Raw genomic sequence first — 19604 nt, 5'->3', positions numbered from 1 at the left:
GTAACTGGTCAAAGGGACCCAAAGGGGTGTGACCTGTGGCACCAGGGGTACGTGGTCGCCGGTGATTGCACACACGGCTGCTTTGCTGTGGGACAGCTGCGGTGCAGAGGGCCACACGCAGGAACAGTTCCAGAAATCCTAAATCTCCACGGCTATCTCTAGTTTGGCTATTTCCTTATGGCCTGGACCTCCAGTGACCTCTCTCGATCAAATCTTCAGTGTGAAAGAGAGTTGGATGGGCCAGGGAGGGATCAGTATTCAAAGCTTTTGCTGAGGCTGCTAAGATAAGGGCAGCGAAGCCAACATCAAGTACTTCAGTGATCAAACCCTGAATGGGTCAGCTCCTGGCTTTCCTTCTCATCAGGATTAAAGGGGGATGGAAGCGGGGGGTGGGGGTCATTACACAGGAACACACTCAGAGATACAGGGCTGAGAGTTCCCGGTTTCTCTGTCTTGTTTATGATAAATAATTGCCATGAGCAATTAGTGGTTTGCTCCCCATTTGGAAGCCTCCATTTGGAGTGATCTAAGAAACAATTAAACAGAATATGGTCGCTTGAAATAGTCCCACAAAGAGCTGTTTTGTACAGTCATCCCGTTCCATGCCAGGATCTCAAAGTGCTCTAAACATACCAGTGATTGGAGCCTCACACCAGCCGTGGGCAGTGGGGCTAGTACCATCCTCCCCATTTCACAGAGGGAGAAACTAAGGCAACAAGAGAAGTGATTTTCCCAAGCTCACACAGTGGGACCGTGATCCTGTGATGTGGCAAATGCCCTCAACGCCTGCTGCTGCGGGCCAGATGGTCAGAAGGGTTCAGGGTGTCTGGGGCTGAGCCTTCTTGAAAATCTAACCTGTAAAGGCCTGCTCTGGCTTCTGCTCCCACTGCAGCCAGGGACAAACTTTGCATTGACTGCAAGGAGAGCAGGGTCAGCCCCTTCAATGGGGAGATGTCTGGGTTTGGCACTTTGCAGGATCGGGCCCAAAGCTTGCACTAAACACCCGTTCGCCTGCCTCCCATTGTTGCCCTTGACCTGTCAGCCCCTGGTGAGCTGATCTGGGAACAATGGAAGCTTTGTTGCTCATTTCCATCATCTTGTCTGTCCCGCCACCCTGTCACTGGAGTAACGGGCTGTCTGCTGCCGGGGATGGGACCATGCGGCGTGACTGACTGTGCCCACCGCCTCTTTCCCAAGGGCCGGAAGCGTGTCAGGAGAGCTGCTCACACTCGCTCCAGCAGAGCCCAGTTTGAGTTCTTCAGCTGATCGTTCATTTGCACTGTGGAAAGGAGAGTGCGAGAGAAACCAAGCTTTACAGGGAATAATCAGTCACCCAGGGCACGCTGGAGATCAGGCAGGTTGCCATTTGAAAAGGAAATGTCACCCCAAATAATTATTGTCCCTGGAGCAAGAATGGCCTCTCCTCCACCAATATTCATAGAAGGTTTCATTTATGGACAGTGAGGATGGCCTGCTAGCCCCAGGTCCAGCCTGCTCTGGGATGTTTCCTCCCCCTTCCTGGGTGATATACTGCACCCAGTCCCTGCTTGGTCCTAAAATCCCCTCAGTGAATCAGTACCGAAGAGCTCCTGCCCCCGTCTGTTCATCCCAGCCCTGTCTCCAGTCCTAGAGCCGGAGGCATTCACATCCCAGCGCCTGCCTGCAGGAGGCAAGTGCCAACGTGAAGCGAAACGGATCTCAAAGCAGGCTGGGGATCGCCTGGCAAATTGCAAACCCGCCTGCCGCTCCCATCCCACCCGACTCTCGATCCATCCGTCGGACCCGGCCCCGCAGCAGCGTCCTTCGCCTGTCGGATTGTAACCGCAAAACAAACACAGCTGCTCGCTTTGGAGACCGAGACACGCTGGCTCTCTTGATTCCGGGCTGCTTTCACCTGCGGGCCCCCACCCCCGGCTAGACCGATCCCAGCCCCGGGTCTCCAGGCACCCACAGCCTCCCGAGCGGGCTTGCTGTTGTCTCACAGCTACCGGAGTTGGCTTTAGGAGTGACAATAGCTAGGGACGGATTGTTTCCTCGGGATGGTTTTTAATGCAAGCCCCACGTTGCTCAACCCGTGTGGAAGGACCCACGTGTGCGTGCTGGGGTGGGGTGTTACATGCATTCCGGGGGGGTGGGGTGTTTAGAGGCAATTTGTATTGCTCTCGTGGGGGGGGGGGGGAGTCAATGCAGGATGCTCTGCTCCCGGGGGGGGGGGTGGTGCAGGCTCTATTGGGAGGGGATCCGCGTTACTTTCTGGGCGCGGGGCGGCTGGGGGGGGGGGTTAATGCCATGCTCTGCATCGTTTTCCGGGGGGTGGGGGAGCTTGTCAATGGATCACGCCCTTGCTCCCTGGGAGAGTTCGTGCAGCGTGCCCGGCTCCCTGGGGAGGGTGAGCGCGCACAGGCAGCCCGCGCGGCTCTCTGCGGGGTGCGAAGGCTGCCCTGCGCCCCCGGGGCGAGCCCGGGCCAGGGGCATTCCCCGCTCCGAGGGGCAGCGGCGTGAAGCGCAGCCAGGCGCGCAGGCGGACCCGGGGCCAGGGAGGGGGGCGGGTCCGCGCGCAGCCGCCCCTCTCCCTGCCCCTCGGCGGGGCGGACCGCAGCTGGAGCCCCGGGGGCTGGTCCCCGCCCCTGCCCGGCTGCCATTGGCAGCCTGGCTGGGCTCGGGCGCTCCCAGTGGCTGCCGGAGGTGGCCGTCAGCGGGAGGCAGCCCGGAGCCAGCCGGGGCAGAGAGGCGGCCGGGGGATGCGCCGGGCACGGCGCGGTGGGGCCGGGGCCGGGATGCTGCGCCCGCTCCCCTGCAGGCGGCTGGCCCAGGCTGCGCGCTGAGCGCCCCGCTCCCGCCGCCCCCGCGCCCCGGAGCCGGCCGCTGCCCAGCCGGAGGCATGTCCAGGAAAAAGACCCTCAAGAGCAAGGGGAGCAGCAGCTCCCCGCCCTCCTCCGCGCTGCCCCCCGCCAAGGAGAGCGGCCAAGCCGGCGGCGCGGCGGCCAGAGCCAAGGGGGGCAGCAGCCGCCCCAGCCCGGAGCTGCCCCTCAACGGGGCGGTGCTGCCCAGCCGGCCCTCCCTGAGCAGCAGCGGGGAGTTCTACGACGTGGCCTTCAAGGTAAGGGCAGCACCCGGGCACCGACCCCAGGGCTGGAGCCTGGAGCGCCGGGCAGGGGCGCACGGGGACCAGGGTGCCGGGGAGCCCGGGGCTGGGGAGGGGCGCACGGAGTCCGGGAGGGGACCAGAGTGCCGGTCAGGGTCTCACGGAGCCCGGGGCCGGGGAGGGGACCAGGGTGCCGGTCAGGGTCTCACGGAGCCCGGGGCCGGGGAGGGGACCAGGGTGCCGGTCAGGGTCTCACGGAGCCCGGGGCCGGGGAGGGGACCAGGGTGCCGGTCAGGGTCTCACGGAGCCCGGGGCCGGGGAGGGGACCAGGGTGCCGGTCAGGGTCTCACTGAGCCCGGGGCCGGGGTGGGGACCAGGGTGTCGGGCAGGGGCGCACGGAGCCCAGGGCCGGGGAGGGGACTGGGCGCACGGAGCCCGGGGCCGGGGAGGGGACGAGGGTGCCGGGCAGGGGCGCACGGAGCCCAGGGCCGGGGAGTGGACCGCTGGGCCAGGGCGCACAGACCGCAGGGTTTGTGGGGAGGGCTAGGTTGCTTGGAGGGGACCAGGGTACCGGCAGGGGCGCACGGAGCCCGGGGCGCTGGGAGGGGCGTACTGAGCCTGGGACTGGGGAGAGTAGCCCGGGGTGCACGGACCCGCTGCTGCGGGGAGTGTCCCGGTGCGCACAGGTTCTAGCGGGGGTCGCAGACCCGAGGGGTTGGAGGATCCCAGAGCGATGGGGGGGGAGTTTGGCCCCCAGAACTTAGCGCGCAGGCCCACGGGGAGAGCTGAGCGCGAAGACCAGGCCGCCCCCCAAGTTTTAAGGGCAGGTGTCTGCACCATGTGGGGCGCAGGGACCTGGCGTTGGTTGGCGCGGGCTGCTTAGGGGGTGCGGGGGGGGGCTAGAGGAATGAGCCGGCAGCCCCAGAGACCAGGAGAGGCCAGCGGGGTTCAGGAGTAGGCTGCAGCCCGAGGCCAGGGTGTCCTGGCGCACGGCACAGCCTCGGGAGAGAGCCCTGCGCTGGGTGCCGGCTCGGGGTGCCGGACAGGGGGGTGTTATCCCAGAGCGTCGTGCACTTGGGCCCGTCCGGGAGTAGGGTGCAAGGTGCAGAGAGTCGGGGTGGCGGGTCGGGCTGTGGCTGCAGAGAAGGGGAGAGGGGGGAACCACCTCCAAGGGGGAATGGGAGCGGGTTACCGCTGGGGGCGGGGTGGCTGGACAGGTTAAATGACCCCCCCGACCCCCCCTCCCCAGTCAGGCAGAACAAGCTGGCCCCTGGCGATGGGTCAGGGGAGGCTTGGGGAAAGGGAAGGGATCCGCACGGGGAACAGCAGCTCCCTCGATCTTCCTGGCCCTCCCCAGCCGCGAGTCTCCACGCAAACTTTGTTCCCAGGGAGGCTGGGCAGGGTCGGAGACGGGTGGGAAGGCGAGGCTGGGACCGAGCCCTGCAGCTTCACTCTGTGGACGGAATAGAGCCCGGGAGCTCGGATCAGAGAGCCATGGAGCTGCACCTTAGCAGCCGCTGGGCAGCGGGGGAGTTGGGCTGGGTACAGAGGAGGGTCTCCCTGGAGCCAGGGGGAAAGGGCAGATCTTCGTGTGTGTCCCCCCCCCCCCGCTAAAAAACCCCACCCCCAAACCTATCCCCTGGCACCTAGCTTGCCTGTCCTGCTACTGCTAGGACTTCCCCCTACAGGGCTCCAGGAAAAGTTCCCCTACCCGGCACAGACCCCTGGCTGCAGTGAGCTCTGCAGGGCAGAGATTTTCCTTTGTTTTTCACCTACACTTCATTTTACCCTGGACATCTGTGTTAGCATGTACAGCAATCCCCAGTGGCTGGCACAGGTGGGTCAGGAGCATGTCCTCCCTTTCCCTGTTAGGCAATTCCCAGAGCGGCACCCTACTAGGCTCCATTCTTCTGCAACCTCTCCTGGCCCCCCACCCCCAATCCACCCAGTGATGGGTCTGCAAAATGTGGTTGAAAAGAAAGAGCTGAAGATGTTCATGTCTTAACAGCCTGGTAACAAGATGTATGGTCAATTGTAGGCCGTAAGGAACATTGGCGTTAAGGGGTGCGGTGTTTCCCTTTGTGATCTTGTATCTTGGTAGCGTTCATTGGAACTTTAATAAGTCCGTGGCCCCCGTGTACAGTAGTGGCTCTTCCTTTGCCTCTAGAGTTCTAGAAGTGACCTGTTAGGATTCTCTGCACGGCAATGGTGCCTCTTGTCCCCAGTCATTGTGCTCTCGGTGCTGTACGAAGAGAGAACCAAAAACCTGCCCACAGGGGGTTGTGCAGACGGCCACTCCAGATACAGTTCCTCTCTGTGTTTGTGGGAGAGCACTTCTCTGAAAACCGTACTGGGAAGGGGCACTGTTCAGATAATCTCCCCTCTACACCCCGAAACATCCTCATTTCGGAGTCTTCGTCACTGGGCTGCAGCAGTGAAATTAGGCTGGTCAGTTTCCCCCTCTGAGTCTCAGGCACAAGTAGAAAAGAAGGACTTGTGGCACTTTAGAGACTAACCAATTTACCTGAGCATAAGCTTTCGTGAGCTACAGCTCACAATTGGTTAGTCTCTAAGGTGCCACAAGTACTCATTTTCTTTTTGCGAATACAGACTAACACGGCTGCTACTCTGAAATCAGGCACAAGTGACAGGGATACAGCAGGTGGTTTTAATGCAAATCACTTTCCACCCCCCTTAAAAATCCTCCTTTTCTATTGACCTTTTAAAATGACGAATGCAAAGCTTTCTGTTGCAATCAGGTATTGGAACCCTCTGGTTCCCCCTTAACAGCATCGAAACTTGGCTTCTAAACCAAGATGACAGCGTTCCTCTAACCAGCTGCAATGTGCTGATTCTGCCTGCTGCCGATGGAATTTCATTAGTTTGTACCTTTAGCTTGTTCTGTGTCTCTTCCGTCTTTCTAGGGCACCTATCACCACTGGATGTAAGTGTCTGTTCCAGTGCAGTCACAGGGCCCTCTGTGCACCCACCTTGGAGCGCTCTGGTTTTGTTTGGCCTGAATCTGTAATTTCAGTGTCCCAGCCTGCTCTGAGCCTTGCCTTTAACCCAGTTCCCTCTGGCATTGAGGATCAAGCTGTGTGGAAGCCAGTGCTTGTTGCAGCAAGGTATGAATCTTGGTGCAGTGTACAAAGAGACTTGGTGCCTTTGGCACCCCGCATGGCCAGGATGCGATTGAAATTCAGCGTGTGGCGTGACGCATCATTGCCTTTGGCCAAAGTGAATTCAATGCTCTTGACACATCCACAGCCCTGGAGCCTGGACGGTTCTGTTTCCTCTCCAGAAATGGTGCAGCAGAGGTGACAGCCGCTCAAGCTTCCCTGCCTCGGCCCTAGCTTGCCAGGCTCCTCTCTCACTGTCAGTCTCTCTGATCCATCCCGTCCTTGGCCTCTGCTGAGATGGCCAGCAAGGGGGCCAGGGACCGTCCACTGCCACGGTTTTCCTGACTGGAACACCTGCTCCATTAGGAACTGGACAGAAAACACCAAGAGGTTTCAAATAAGCCAAAGAGCTGCCAGCAGGAGCCACCAGCCTCTGACCGAATTTGGTCTGTCTTTGTTTTTGAATGAGTGACAGAGATGAATGGCCCCGCAGCTCATAAAGAGCCGATTTGTACGACTCTTATTCCCAGTCACCGGAGGGCTCTAGTCCACACTAGAGGTCGTTGCTGTGTACAGAAGAACAAGGCAGAGTCGACACTCTGATCTCCAATACACTAGTGTACAGCGGGACTGACTTCAGGTCAATAGAGTGATGTTCGCATATAACCTGAGGTCAGAATCTGACTCCTAGGACCTTCCCCATCTCACATTCTGGCAGCTGCCCAAGATAATGAGAAACTTAATGCATCTGTCCAAATCCAAGTGCCTTGCTAGAGAGTCGGTGTCTGTGAACCTATAAAGATTAGCCACTGTCCTGTCCTGTTCCCAGTTCATGAGTGGGACTGGTGCAAGTGAGATTTGTCCTGCTTTGCCTTTTGTTGTGCATAACAGCCCAGTGTGGACTTTGCTGATCTCGCTAAATGTCCTGCGCTTGGGCAGACTCAGAATTCCAAGTCTGGAGCTGAGAAGTGAACTTGGAACTGGCCCTCTTGCCAGAAACCCAGCACGGAACTCCCTCCTGCTACGCAAGCAGCTATCTTAGCCCCAGAGACACGATTGTTTGTTACACGACCCCGAGTGAGACTGATCTGCGGAGAGCTAATCTTCGTAAGGGAAGCCATCTGCTGCCTGGCTGGGTTGACAAGCGCTGGTTTTAAGGTTATAATGTGTATAACATTAAGGGGGGGGTGCACATGTATCAGATTTTTGAGCATAATGCTTTTGGGTACTGTTAAGATTTACACCCTAAATAATAAGAGCGGGGTGGAGGATGGGCTGGTGCTCAGGCACAGAACTGGCAGGATGAAATCCTGGCCCCGCTGAAGTCAATGGGAGTTTTGCTGCTGGAGTTGCACCCATGGTTTCTAGTCCCGTCTTCGTCAGTGTCCCCGCTGAGTGATCCTCAATAAGTCAGTTGGGGCCTGATCCAAAACCCACTGAAATCAAAGCTAGTCACTCTGCTCACTTCAGCAGGCTTTGGAGCAGGCCCGCAGAGGTTCTGGGCATCCACAAATTCCAATGAAGCTAATGGAAACTGCAGGTACTCAGCACCCTTAAAATTAGGCCACTGACTTCTCTGGGCTGCATCCTGCTCCACTGCTGTGAATGAGACCTGAGTGCGACTGTTACCGTTTCCCTCTCTGTAAAACGGAGACGAGGCCCAGATCTTCAGAAGCTTTCGGCCCCGTTACTGACTTGTGCTCATGCTCCTGTTAACGGTGTGTAGCATCTAGGCTTGAGGACAATCTTTCCGAACTGTACATACTGGCTGTACTTCATAAGAGTGTCCTGAGGGTCTATCGAGGGTTATTAACGTGTGTTTTAAAAATTGCCTGGTTACACAGGATGTCCGGTTAAATAACCTACATTTATTACACCCAGAATAACTAAGGGCCAGATTCTGTTACCCTTACTCCTCCTGCAGTCCCAGTGACTTGCATGTAATGTAGGAATTGCCATAGTGGATCAGACCCAAGGTCCATCTACACCCGTATCCTGTCTCCGAGAGTGGCCAGTGCCAGGTGTTTCAGAGGAAGGTGGAAGAACCACACAGCAGCGGATATGGGATAATCTGCCATCCATATGAGGGGTCATCCTGGTCTCTAAAAGTCCGAGTTTGGCTTAAATCCTGAACTATGAGGTTTAATGTCGCTAACAAAAATTTTGGAAGGAGTAACTTGTCAAACTGTCACCAGTCCGTTTTGCAATCTTGCTGAATTCTTGGCCTTAGCAGGTGGCAATGAGTCCCAAAGTCTAATTACGTGGTGGGTAGAAAAAAATAGTCACTCTTATCAGTTTTGCATTTACCACCATTCTGTGTGATTAAATGGATCACTTGATGATTCCCTCTTATGTTCATTCCCTCTGGGGCACCTGACATTGGCCACTGTCAGAAGACAGGATACTGGGCTAGATGGACCTTTGGTCTGACCCAGTGTGGCCGTTCTTATGTCCCCTTATTTTTCTGTTCTGAGACAGGGAGAACAGAAGCTCTCCTAGTACCTCTGTCTAATGAAAGTGATCGACATTTGTAACATACTGTCATGTGCCAGGGTCCTGAATTTATCTGCTGTAAGCGTCATGTGAACAGCAGCATTTGGCCATTGCAAGGCAGATTCATGGATGTCGTAGCAATCTGTACTGGGTATTTTCTTCCTTTGGTCGAAGTCAGACACCAAGGGGGTGTCTCTTCAATCTCAGACAAATGATTCTTTTTAATTTTTTTTTTTAAATAGAAAACTTGTTCCCACTCTTGGCCTTGAGTAAATGTGAATCTAACTGTAGCCCCAAGCCTGCAATCACAGAGGCATGCGTCTAACTTTGAGTGCATGAGTAATCCCGTTAACTTCAGTGGGGCCTACGGTGCTGGAACCAATCTCAGTAGTTACGTTTCCCTTAAGGAAAACCCTCCTCCTCCTTTTAAAAATAGTATCTAACTTTGCATTGTGCTTGTTTTTTTGTTTTTTAGGTGATGTTGGTTGGTGACTCTGGGGTTGGCAAAACCTGCCTTCTGGTGCGGTTTAAAGATGGCGCTTTCCTGGCCGGCAGCTTCATTTCGACAGTTGGAATTGACTTCCGGGTAAGGTGCTATTGAACAGCTTTATACAATGTTGCTTTTTTTGTGTTGTTCCCCCCCCCCTTCCTGTATTCAACTATTCTGTGAGTGGCAAATGCCAGCCTCCGAGCTCTCAGGGGGATGAAGATTTTCTCTAGGGCTGCTGCTAAAGCACACTCAGGGTTACACACGCATGCTTTGCGCAGCCGTTGCTTTATTTATCTGCTTTAGTGGAGTGTCCGAATGTGATGACTTGCCATCTCAGGGTGTGGGAAAACGCGTCTTCTGTTGCTGTACGCGAGCAATAGCCTGGGAAATGCCACTGGGAGAAGCAGAAGCTTCATGGTTTTGTTTTAAGATGCTGCTTCTATGTATGTGTATTGTGATGTCATAATCACAGGCATATGACCTCACTGCAGGGTCTAGCATGAGTTGAAAACCTTAGTGGGTAGGAGAGAGCTTCATTCAGACCCAGATATCTACGATGTTAACAATGGGAGCAGTGCTTGATTTGTGCCAGGGCTGAGCCCGGGCACCTCTGGGCTTGGCAGTCCAGAGCCCCGGCACCTCTGGGCTTCCTGCATCAGTTATGAATGTAGAAAGCATTGCTTGAGCTCCATGACAAATTAAGCACTGAATGGGACACAGGAAACTACTGGCAGAGGGAATGTTTTTTGTTTAATCTCCACCCTGCCCACGGTTCTTTTTCAAAGTCTGCTTGAGGGCAGTGCTTCCTTTTCAGATATGCCTGGTGTACGTGCAGTGCATCAGCCGCCGAGCTGTGGGAAGGGCTCCCTGGCGCACCAGAGGCAGCATCTGAAAGTGTGTCTTGTTTGTCTGCCTTACGGTGTGTGTTACTCTGCAGCAACCACACCCCTTTAGGCTGATCTCCAAGGCAAAGGAGAGTCAAGCCTGGTCCAATGACATGGGGACCCACCAGCAAAGCAGACCAGGGCACTGCTGGAAGTGATGTTGCTGACACAGGGGATACTTGTCCCTCTGAGCCTGTGTGACCCCGGGTCCTAGCACAGTTCTGGGCAGCACAGGTGCTGGTCAGTTCATAGAAGTTCTGAAACAGAGGTCCTGATCACGCACGGTTATTAAACGGCCACATAGCATCCTTTAGTCACAAATTTCTGATAGTGTCTTGGGTAACTACATTCTATGTGCCTGCATTCCTCCTGTTTTAATTTAATACAGTAGCCACACTCCAGGAAGTCATGTGCTGTTCAATGGACACAGACAAGTGCAATTTGTCCCCAGATTTAAGTTTTATTTTATAAGCTTTTTTAAAAAGAAAAACAGAAAGCCAATCAAAATATTTCTATCAATATTAAAAAAAAAAAAACTTAAATGGAAACAATTTTTGCAAACACAAAATTCCCTTGCAGCATTTGCAACCAGAACTTTGCAGCGTCATGCTTGTGCATGGGAGGGAAAATCAGTGGCAATTGACTGTGACTGTCCGATCTATTTTCTTTGTCTGAGCTGAGAAATGCAAAAAGTAAAGATGCAGCATAACCAGTGTCTCGTTAATTAGCTGTGTAAAATTCCTTCAGGTTTAGTAATCCAAGGTGGTGTGAGTAAGAGAGAGGAAGCAATTCCATTCTCTTAATAGTATGATTATTATTTTTAGACCACACTGTCCTTTTAAACAGCTGCTACATTTCTCCCCAGAGGTGCTTGCGTTGGTAAGGTGCGTATGTATCGATTGGGATGAGAAGTACTATATCAATATGAGAGACTGCATATTGTCCAGGAACCTGTTGCCAATCCATGATATTAAAGAAGGCCTCCTTTTTTATAGTGGGTATCCCTTGGGTTTGAAATTGGGGGTTCACCACCACCTGCCTTTCCCAGGTTGTTAAAGGGGAGGGGAGTCCCCGCTGGAGCCTGCTACCTGGAGTTGAAGGGGAGGCTCTGGGGGACCCCGGTATGGAAAGGTTGAGAGTCACTGGCATATCATTGTATGAGTGGGAGCAAATGATGACGGGAACTGCTCCAGCGCATAGAGCAGGTGAGCATGAATAAAGAGTCTTTCAAACCTGGAGGGGCTGGGAAAGGAGCCTGCCTCGGAAAGGTGGCTGGTAGCGCTTTCACTTCTCAGTGCCCACATCTCCTCGTTATCTGCGAGATGCCCAGCACGTGGACGGAGCTGGGATGCTTCGCTCTCCTGCAGCCCCGCCTCTGGAGCCTGTAAACAAACCTGCTGCATGAGCAGCTCCGCCGAAGAGACCCTCCCTGAGCCCATCGGTATTCCAAACCTGTCGTGTCCACAGAGCCTGGATATGAATGGGAATAATGAGGGAATGAAATGTATTTGTTTCCCGCCATTAGCATGAGACATAGCGTTTACCTGAATATTAAACAGAAATAAACAAGAACCCAGCAGACTGAGAGAACAGCTGACGGCAGCGCGGGAAGCTCGCTTTGGTGAGCTGGAGAGCATGTTGCAGCAGATCCTGCGTCGTTGCTTATGGCAGCCTCGTGTTGTTGAGTTGCACGTTTCCGGCGTTGTCTCAGCATTTCAAAGCCCCTTGGCTCCCTGGTGTATTGGCGTGGTGTATGCCAGCTCCTCAGCTGCATTTTCCCATTCAGGGCTGAGAACTGACACCTCGGGCACCCCCGTCTAACTCAGCCTTGCTGCTAAATTTCAAGGAGCCCTTTAAACGTGCCACCGCACAGCTCCAGCTTTCCAAACAGTCAGCCAGGGAAAATATTTCTCTTTAAGCATAATAGTTTGGTGTACGTTTAGTGCTGGTGACTGCCCCGGAGGCTGGAGACCTCAGTTTATCTGCTGAACAGCTAAACCATGGACAGCCACAGCACATGCTTCAGACAACCCCCATGTGCCTTGATGGGTCTGCTCTTACCTGGATGTGACCAATTCAGGGAGCAAGGGAGTTCCGCCTCCCTGGCCTGCTCAGCCTTTGGGATTTCCAGCAAGGGATCCAGTTGCGGCCCGGACAGGTGGTAACAGATTCTTTCCAAACAACCCATGTTTCTAACTGGCAATTCTCTCTGCTGTGAAGGGCTTGTTCTTTAGGGGTGACCATGCCACGCTGCTGGTGAGCTGGGATCGAGCTCCTGAAGGCTGGATGTCCTTTCAGCACATCCAGAAGAGGTGAGTAATTCTCTTCGGCATTAGAGATTTGTGCTGCCATTTCTCAGGGCAGCCCCCAGGATGGCAGCCTCTTGCCATCAGGGCCCTGCCTGTCTCCAAAATGACCTGTTTGTATCATTTCATGTTTTATTTAAGGGACAGCAGTCCAGAGAGAGGAGACTACAAGGCTGTGAAACCAGCTTTTTATGAGAGAGTAAATGTCCGAGAGTAGTTGTTTAGTGGAGTTTGGCTCCATGAACGTTCCAAGAAAAAGTGAGCTAAGGTTTTCATCCAGTTGTGGTTCATAACCATGTGATCCAGTAACCTGGAGAGACAAAGGAGGGGATGCCCATGTTCTCCTCCCTCTTATATGCGGGAGGCACAAAGCTGCTGCCTTTTGGGGATATTTTGCAGACTAGAGGGTCTGCCCATGCCCCTCCAATGTGTCTCTCTTTTTAAGGGATGATACTTGTTTTGGTCACAAAATTTCCTCCATTCCACCTGGATTTTGTGTCCTCCCCTCGCTCTTATTGTCGAATGATTTACCCCAGTAATGAAGAATCACAAAGCTGAGGTTGTAGGCAGTCCTCTGCACTAGAGGAAGGAATCCGAAAGGGAGGAAGCGTTTCCAGTCTCTCGTGTGAATCATATTTTGGTGTCGTACATTGAGTTCGGCTTGTGTTCGGCTCTTCAGAGATTGTGGGTGTGTCTTGGGCCTTTGCTGCGCGCCCTCTTCCAGTCAACAGAAACCATTTAAAAAACAGGTTTCAAGGGTGTCCACACAAGGGCATGCACTGGTTTAGCTAACTTGGTTTAAGAACACACCTTTAGTTAAACTGGTACGAGTTTGCGTGTAGACCAAGCCTTAGGTGATTCATTGGGCCTGTGAGTGGCCAACGGGAGAAAGGCACAAAGTAAGCAGACCACTAGCCAAGGATTTTGGTGTCACTTGTCTGGAGGAGGACAGTGGTCTGGTATTTCTGGTCCGTGCTTGTCTAACACTCTGCATGGAACAGAAAAGTACCCTGGGATTAGCTCCAAATTCTTCCCCAGATCCACACCCACACAGGTCCAGTCGGGGCAGAGCTACGTCTGTGTCCTCCTTCAGAGCTAACTGAACCCACCATCCCAAGTTCCTGACACTCCTTATAGGTGAGCTAACGGACCTGTTCCTAGCGAATAATCGGTTTGACTTTCACCCTCTCCTCCTGCCTGTGAATGATGCATGAACTCATGCTGATGACTATGAACCTGTTCGTTGTAACTGTACAAACTTTGTACAAACATGCTCCAGCTTATGGGTTATTTGGTTTAACCATGGCTCTGAATATGTGGGGTGTGATTGGTCACTGAAGCCAAATGGTATCGTTGCTGTTTCCTAATTGGATGACTGATTTTTCCGTCCCCTCCTTTTTTTTTAAAAGAGGAGAGCAGTCAAAAAGATGGCTCCCTGAATGCTTCTGGACGACGTCTCCATGCTGATGCACGAGGCTTTCCCTTAATGTAATCATTGCCCAGGTTTCGCGCTGTGCCTGGAAGGAAGGGAGGGTGGTTTGGGAAGAAGCCAAGAGAGGAGCAGGGTGGGAAGGTGCAGGCGGGGTGCTGGAACAATCTGTATAGTGGGTGTGCTGAAAGCGGTTGAACAGAACTGTAATCCTTGGATGGGCCCTATCCTTCAAGCCAGGGGGTGCTGCTGCATCTTTAGTTCCAGTCCTTCAGGGTGGGGGACGACTGAACAGGGGGGCTGCAGATGAAGGAAAAGGACCATGAGTGGGAGATGTGGCTTTTTGTGTGCGGTGCCCAGACACAGGGGCTGAGCCGTAGAACTGAGCAGTAGTTACAGAGAAACGAAATGTATGTTGCATTGACTCTGCAGGTTTGTTGAATCCAGCCAGACGTCATTCATGCTTCTTTTTTGTTCCAAAACTAGAACCACCCTTCCGATTCTGACAGTCAACCCCTTCTACAGCTGGGCAAAAAATCAGGGGGAAGAATTTGCAAAAAAAAAAAAAAAAAAAACTGTCTAAATTCCCCTTCCACAGCTTTGTTTTTTGAATTTTTGAAAATTTGTCAATTAAAATAAAAAATCGGATACTTTTTCACTAGCTCAGCAATTTAGTGATTGTGGCGCTCAGTAAAGCAGAATCTAGGGGTACGTCTGCACTTCAGGGGGTGACTGCAGTTTGCGTAGACGTAGCTGAACTACCGTTAATCTAGCTAGCTTGGATACCGGAGCAGTGAAGCTCTGGTGGGATGGGCTTCCATACGGGCTGTGCAAAAGCACCTGGAGCCCTGGGAAATTAACTGGGAGACTTTGCAGTTCTGGTACCTGAGCTAGGTAGGTTAAAGCCAGCTTGGGTATGTCTGCACGAGCTCCGCTCACACCTGCGGTTGTACTCCAGACAGACCCGAAGTGTGAAAGGAACCAGGGGAAAGAAGAAAGCGGTGAAGAAAAGGAAGAAACCATTCGGCTGAATGGCTATGGAACATACGTGGGGTCATAGATCCTGTCAGGACAAATAGGTGGGTGTTTATTTGCAAACATCTGTCTACATTCAAATAATGTATTTTTCAGTATTCACCCAGTTGTCGTTTATAGCCACAGCTGGTGTTTGATTTTTCCCTGGCAGAACCTGCTGTCAGCCGCTTTCCATGCATGCGGCTGTTGGCTTGCTGTGCTTGGGCGTTGAAAGCCATCTCAACCCAGGCTGTGTAATATTTCCAGATAACAGGCCTAGGAAAGTTCAGTGGTTTTCCCTTGGAAATCCCATTCTGGGCAGGCTTAGATGTTCAAAGCTTTCTCTCCGCTGCCGATTTGCTGCCATTGCTTTAATGTGGAGCCAGGACTGTGGCTGCTTCATGTATGTGTCTGGGTCCGGCCAGTCTGTCTTTCAACGAAGCAGCTGGAAAGCAGCTTTATTTTGAAGTATCTCGCTGACGTGTCGGACAGATTCTTCGTGGTACAGCTAGTGTAAATAAACCAGTGTATTTTAGTTCCCTTCAATGGAGCTGGGCCTCTATGCACCAGCTGAAGACCCAACCCAACCCTAACGCTATGTACATTTTGCCAACCTGCCCCTGTATGGATGAGAGAACTGGGCGGAGGGTGGGGGTGGGCACGTGTTGTGCTGCATTCTACTCTCCGCTGCACGGAGGGTAAATAATCGGGGCTATGCGCGGTTGATGCCAGCGGGATTATGCCATGGATGGATTCAGGCGTGGGGGTTCTTGTGCGTAAGGATGCACCTCCATGGAGAACCCCGATTCTAGTTTGAGGAAAGCCCCCACTCAGTCCAACAAAGAGAGGTGTTAATTGATGAAGGCCATGTCCCTGTGAGGAGCAGTCAGAGGGTCCTGTCTTCTGTGCATCCAAGGTGTCTCTGCACAACCTCCTTTAGGACAGCCCCACCCAAAGGAGGCACGTCGCTGGGTGTTTGCTGCGAAGAGGGGGAGGGGAACACCAGACTTTGTGCTTGCCTGGCTTGAGGGACTGCATGTGTTTTTCCTCTGTGTTTGCACTGTTGAATGAGGTTCGCTCTGGTGGAATGTGCCAGACTGACGGCCCTGGGGGGTGGAGTCCCTTTCCTCCCCACAGATGGGTGGAGCATGGGCAGGGCCAGTGAAAACTCCAATGGCATCCCCAATACTAATGGGCCTGGGCTAGCCTTGAAGGGCCACTGAGATGCAATGCGTGAAGAGGCTGGCCTTTCCGCTGAGAGGCGGTCAGTTGTCATGGGCAGCACGTGTCCCCCAGTTCTGGACTTGCAGGAAGACTCATGTCCTGTTGGCCGCCAGAGGAACAACCTTCAGTCACTTCCTCATCTCAGCTGGATTTGAGCCATTGGCCTAAGGATGAAAGAGACTCGGAGTCCCATTGTCTGTCCCCGAACTGTTCACGTCTCCTGATGCTGTGTGAACATGGCATCTTGAGATATTTTCCTCTTTTTAGCCTCCCCGCACTAGGCACAATGCAGCCTTAAGTCCAGGGAAAGAGAATTTATTTGAGACAGGCAGAACTTTCCTGCTTTAGAGCATGTGCCTTTTAAAGTCTGTTCATACTTTACTTAAAAACTAATGCCTGAAATCAAACACACCCCTGTTTTCACTCTCGCATGCAGAGCTGCAGTTTCTGAGCCCATCTGTAAATTAGTGAGGGCTTAAAAGAAAAGGGCAGTGCTTAGGCTGCATCTGTCCTGAGAATTGCTCTGTGGGGGTGAGCAAACCTGCTCTTTGTGCAATCAATATTTAAAATAATGCATTTCTTGTCAATTAAATATAAAATAACCTCACCAGAGATCCCCGGAGTTGTTTTCTTGGAAGCAGAGCTGGCTGTGGTTTTACTTTATATATTTTTTTAAACTTCAGGCAGAGCTGATCCTTAAACTTGAAGGAAGTTATGTCACTTCAACTAGGACAGAGAGAACATCATTTTTTTGGCTACGGTTAATTACAACCGATTTGAAGACATTAGGACATTAGTGTGCGTGTGTATTACTGTAAGTCCCTGGTTCATGAAAGTTCTTAAGCATGTTTTTATGTCCTATTGACTTCAGTGAAGTGGATCCGGCCCGCTGACAGCAATTCCGGGTCCCAGGGCAGAACAGTCAATGGGCCCCCCCCCACACACACAAGCCACGCCTGCGTGGACGTGGTCCACCTGACATTTGGGTGGTGCTGTGCCCGCGCTGGCCGATGCCCAGCGGCTCCCGAAAGCGACTGGCACACCCCTCTGGCAGCAGCTCCTTGGCGGGGGACCCAGGCGGTTTCCGTGCGCAACTGCCCCTAGGCACCACCCCCACAGCTCCTATTGGCCACAGTTTGAGTATTTGAATGAGCTGCTGGTTTGAATATTCAGATATTGGTGTTAAATGTTGTAAATCTGGGATCGGTGAAGGCTTTCACAACTATGTAGCAGTCTCCTGAAGAGCTGATAGCCCTGTGAACCGTAGCATGTTGAAATCGGTGCTTTGTCTGTGAATCGGTTGTTTTGGTGCTTGACTAGCTGTACTAACAGTATGGACTTGGGGTATATCGCACTTTTCATAGCACGATGTCACTCCTTTTGCATCACTGTAACCGTAGCTTTTGAGCCTGTTTTTCACATTGCTATGATGACTGATATATCCAGCTGAATACTGATTGTGACCCTATAATAAATCAGTGACCTGTTCTTTATCTGCTACCGTCCTATAACACCTTTCCTGCTGTGCCTGTCTGCTCCTTCCTTTTCTTTTTTTGGTAGGCAGGAGCTCAAAACTCGGAAGAATCTTGCCCCAAGTGTAGATAGAAGTGTTAGGTACTTGCTGTGCCTGTGATCCAAACCAAGCAAAAATATGTCCTTGTCAGCTTGTTAGTGTCTTTAATACTAGATACAGCACAGGGCATTTAGATTCATTCTGTAGAAAACATGCACTTTTCCTCTAACAACTTCTGATTCTTTTCCCCTTTCCCTCCCGGGATTCTTTTCAGTAGTTCCTCAGATCTCTTCTATTTCTTGGAGGATTTCCATGAGCTCAATGTTCCTTTCAAGTTGCTAGTAAGCAGGTGTATGAACAATATCTTTCTAGTATTTGTCTTTTTCTGGTACAGTGCCTAGGATAAGAGATAAAGGGAATGGTTCAAAATCTCTGTGGAAATACCAGAGTTTGTGCTACCTGCAGATACAGTAGACTTTAGGGGCAGGGCAGGTGGATGAGTTTTACATATCTGCTGAGTTACAGCTGGCTTTGTAAAACCATATTTAAAGGTGTGGACTCGGATTTGCTGAAAGTAATTGCTCAATATTTTATTTTTAAAATAGACTGTTTCTTACTACCCAATGCAAGGCCGAGAACACTGACTTTAGATTCTGAAGTCCTATGAATTATCCATTGGAACACCGTCTGCATTTTCTAGTACTAGTAGACCATCAAATTATGGTTAACTCACTTCTCCAGCATATTCGTGTATGCACTGTATATTGAGTAGTCATGTGGTGATACAATACAAAGAAAACTATGTAACTCTGCTGAAAATTATTATGGATTTTGAAAAGAACTAATGGTTTTTGGACATGGAGATGTGCAGCCAGAAGACTGTCTTCTCCGCAGCAGCTGTGTAATTGTACATCTCTTACAGTTTGCATCGCAGGGCTGATGAGGCTGTGGCTTGATAAGATGGGAGGTTTTTGCTGCACGAGTGGATATGGTTTTCAATTTGTGTTTTTGTCTAATAACCAAACCATCACATCACAACTCTTTGTGTTATCTAGGGATTTGGCATCAAATTTTCTGACTAAACTAAATGAACTATGTGTTGTTTTCAGTGAGCTATAACGAAGGGACTCTATACTGACAAATGCTGGGCTGTCGCTGTTTAATGAAAAGGGAAATTAATAAATATTTCCCATCGTGGTAAGGGTGCTACAAAGTATCTTGAGATTCCGCCGCAAACGTAAAACGTTGCGGCTTCTGCTGAGACTCTAAAACTCTTTCCAGAACTAAGCCACTCGCCAACCTGGGGGAGAAGTCCTTTCTCTTTCATTGCACAGATGGGGAAACTTGAGGCACAAGAGGGTAGGTGACTTACCCAAGGTCACAGCTGGGGTCATGGGCAGTTGGGAAGAAAACCTGAATCCCCGTGATGCAGAGCACCTGGTCTAACTGCTAGCCTCCACTAAGGTCCTGAAACCCAGACCCAAGGCCGGCTGAAGGTTTGGTTGTACCCTCAGCAGCCAGAGAATTCCAAGCGAAGGCGGCCGGTCTGCCCAAGCCATGCCGCTGTATCGCAGGGCTGCAGTACCGGGGATGGTCAAGACGCTCTGGTTTCTGGGGAAATTCTGCATCACTTTGGATTGCAATAATCCAGGGGTGGCCAAACCGCGGCTCACGAGCCACATGTGGCTCTTTAAGTGCAGCTCCTGGAGCCCCCTGTCATATGTCCCCTTCCCCCATCTCCCCCCCAATCTCTGCCTAGCAGACTAGGGGGAAAGAAGCTCAAGGCTTCTACCCTGCCGTGGGGCTTCTGCCAGAGACGACTGGTACCTGCTGAGAATTGGCCTCCCGCCAACCGCTTGAGTCACAGCCCCCCATACATGCCTCCCCTTGCCCTCAGCACCCCCCCCACTGCTCCCCAGTATTCGCACCCTGGGGAGGGGCCGCTGCTCCAGGTCCAGGGGCAGCAGCAAAGTCAGCAGCTTGCCCTGCAGCTCCCGGCTGTTCGGTGCAGCCTCTCCCCGGGGTCGGCCCCAGCCGCTGCCGTGCA

The 19604-nt window shown here is 52.4% G+C and overlaps 1 protein-coding gene across 2 annotated transcripts in view; it reads left to right on the top strand.

Annotated features, from left to right (window-relative positions):
- Positions 1-1918: 1918 nt before the first annotated feature.
- The window catches only part of RAB26 (RAB26, member RAS oncogene family), a 214952-nt gene continuing 197266 nt past the window's right edge, over positions 1919-19604 (top strand). Inside the window, exons 1-2 of one of the 2 annotated variants that reach the window (XM_048868329.2) lie at positions 1919-2092; positions 9173-9283. In XM_048868329.2, coding sequence (XP_048724286.1) covers positions 9176-9283 — 108 coding nt within the window. In that variant the 5' untranslated portion in view covers positions 1919-2092; positions 9173-9175. Of the gene's footprint in view, positions 2093-2786; positions 3101-9172; positions 9284-19604 lie in introns of those variants that run through there. The other variant, XM_048868328.2, reaches the window with a different exon arrangement.

The sequence above is a fragment of the Caretta caretta genome, chromosome 10 (assembly GCF_965140235.1).
Source record: "Caretta caretta isolate rCarCar2 chromosome 10, rCarCar1.hap1, whole genome shotgun sequence".
NCBI classification, from domain to species: Eukaryota; Metazoa; Chordata; order Testudines; family Cheloniidae; genus Caretta; species Caretta caretta.
Note: the sequence above shows the minus strand (reverse complement) of the source record. Positions and strands in the feature narration are given on the sequence as shown.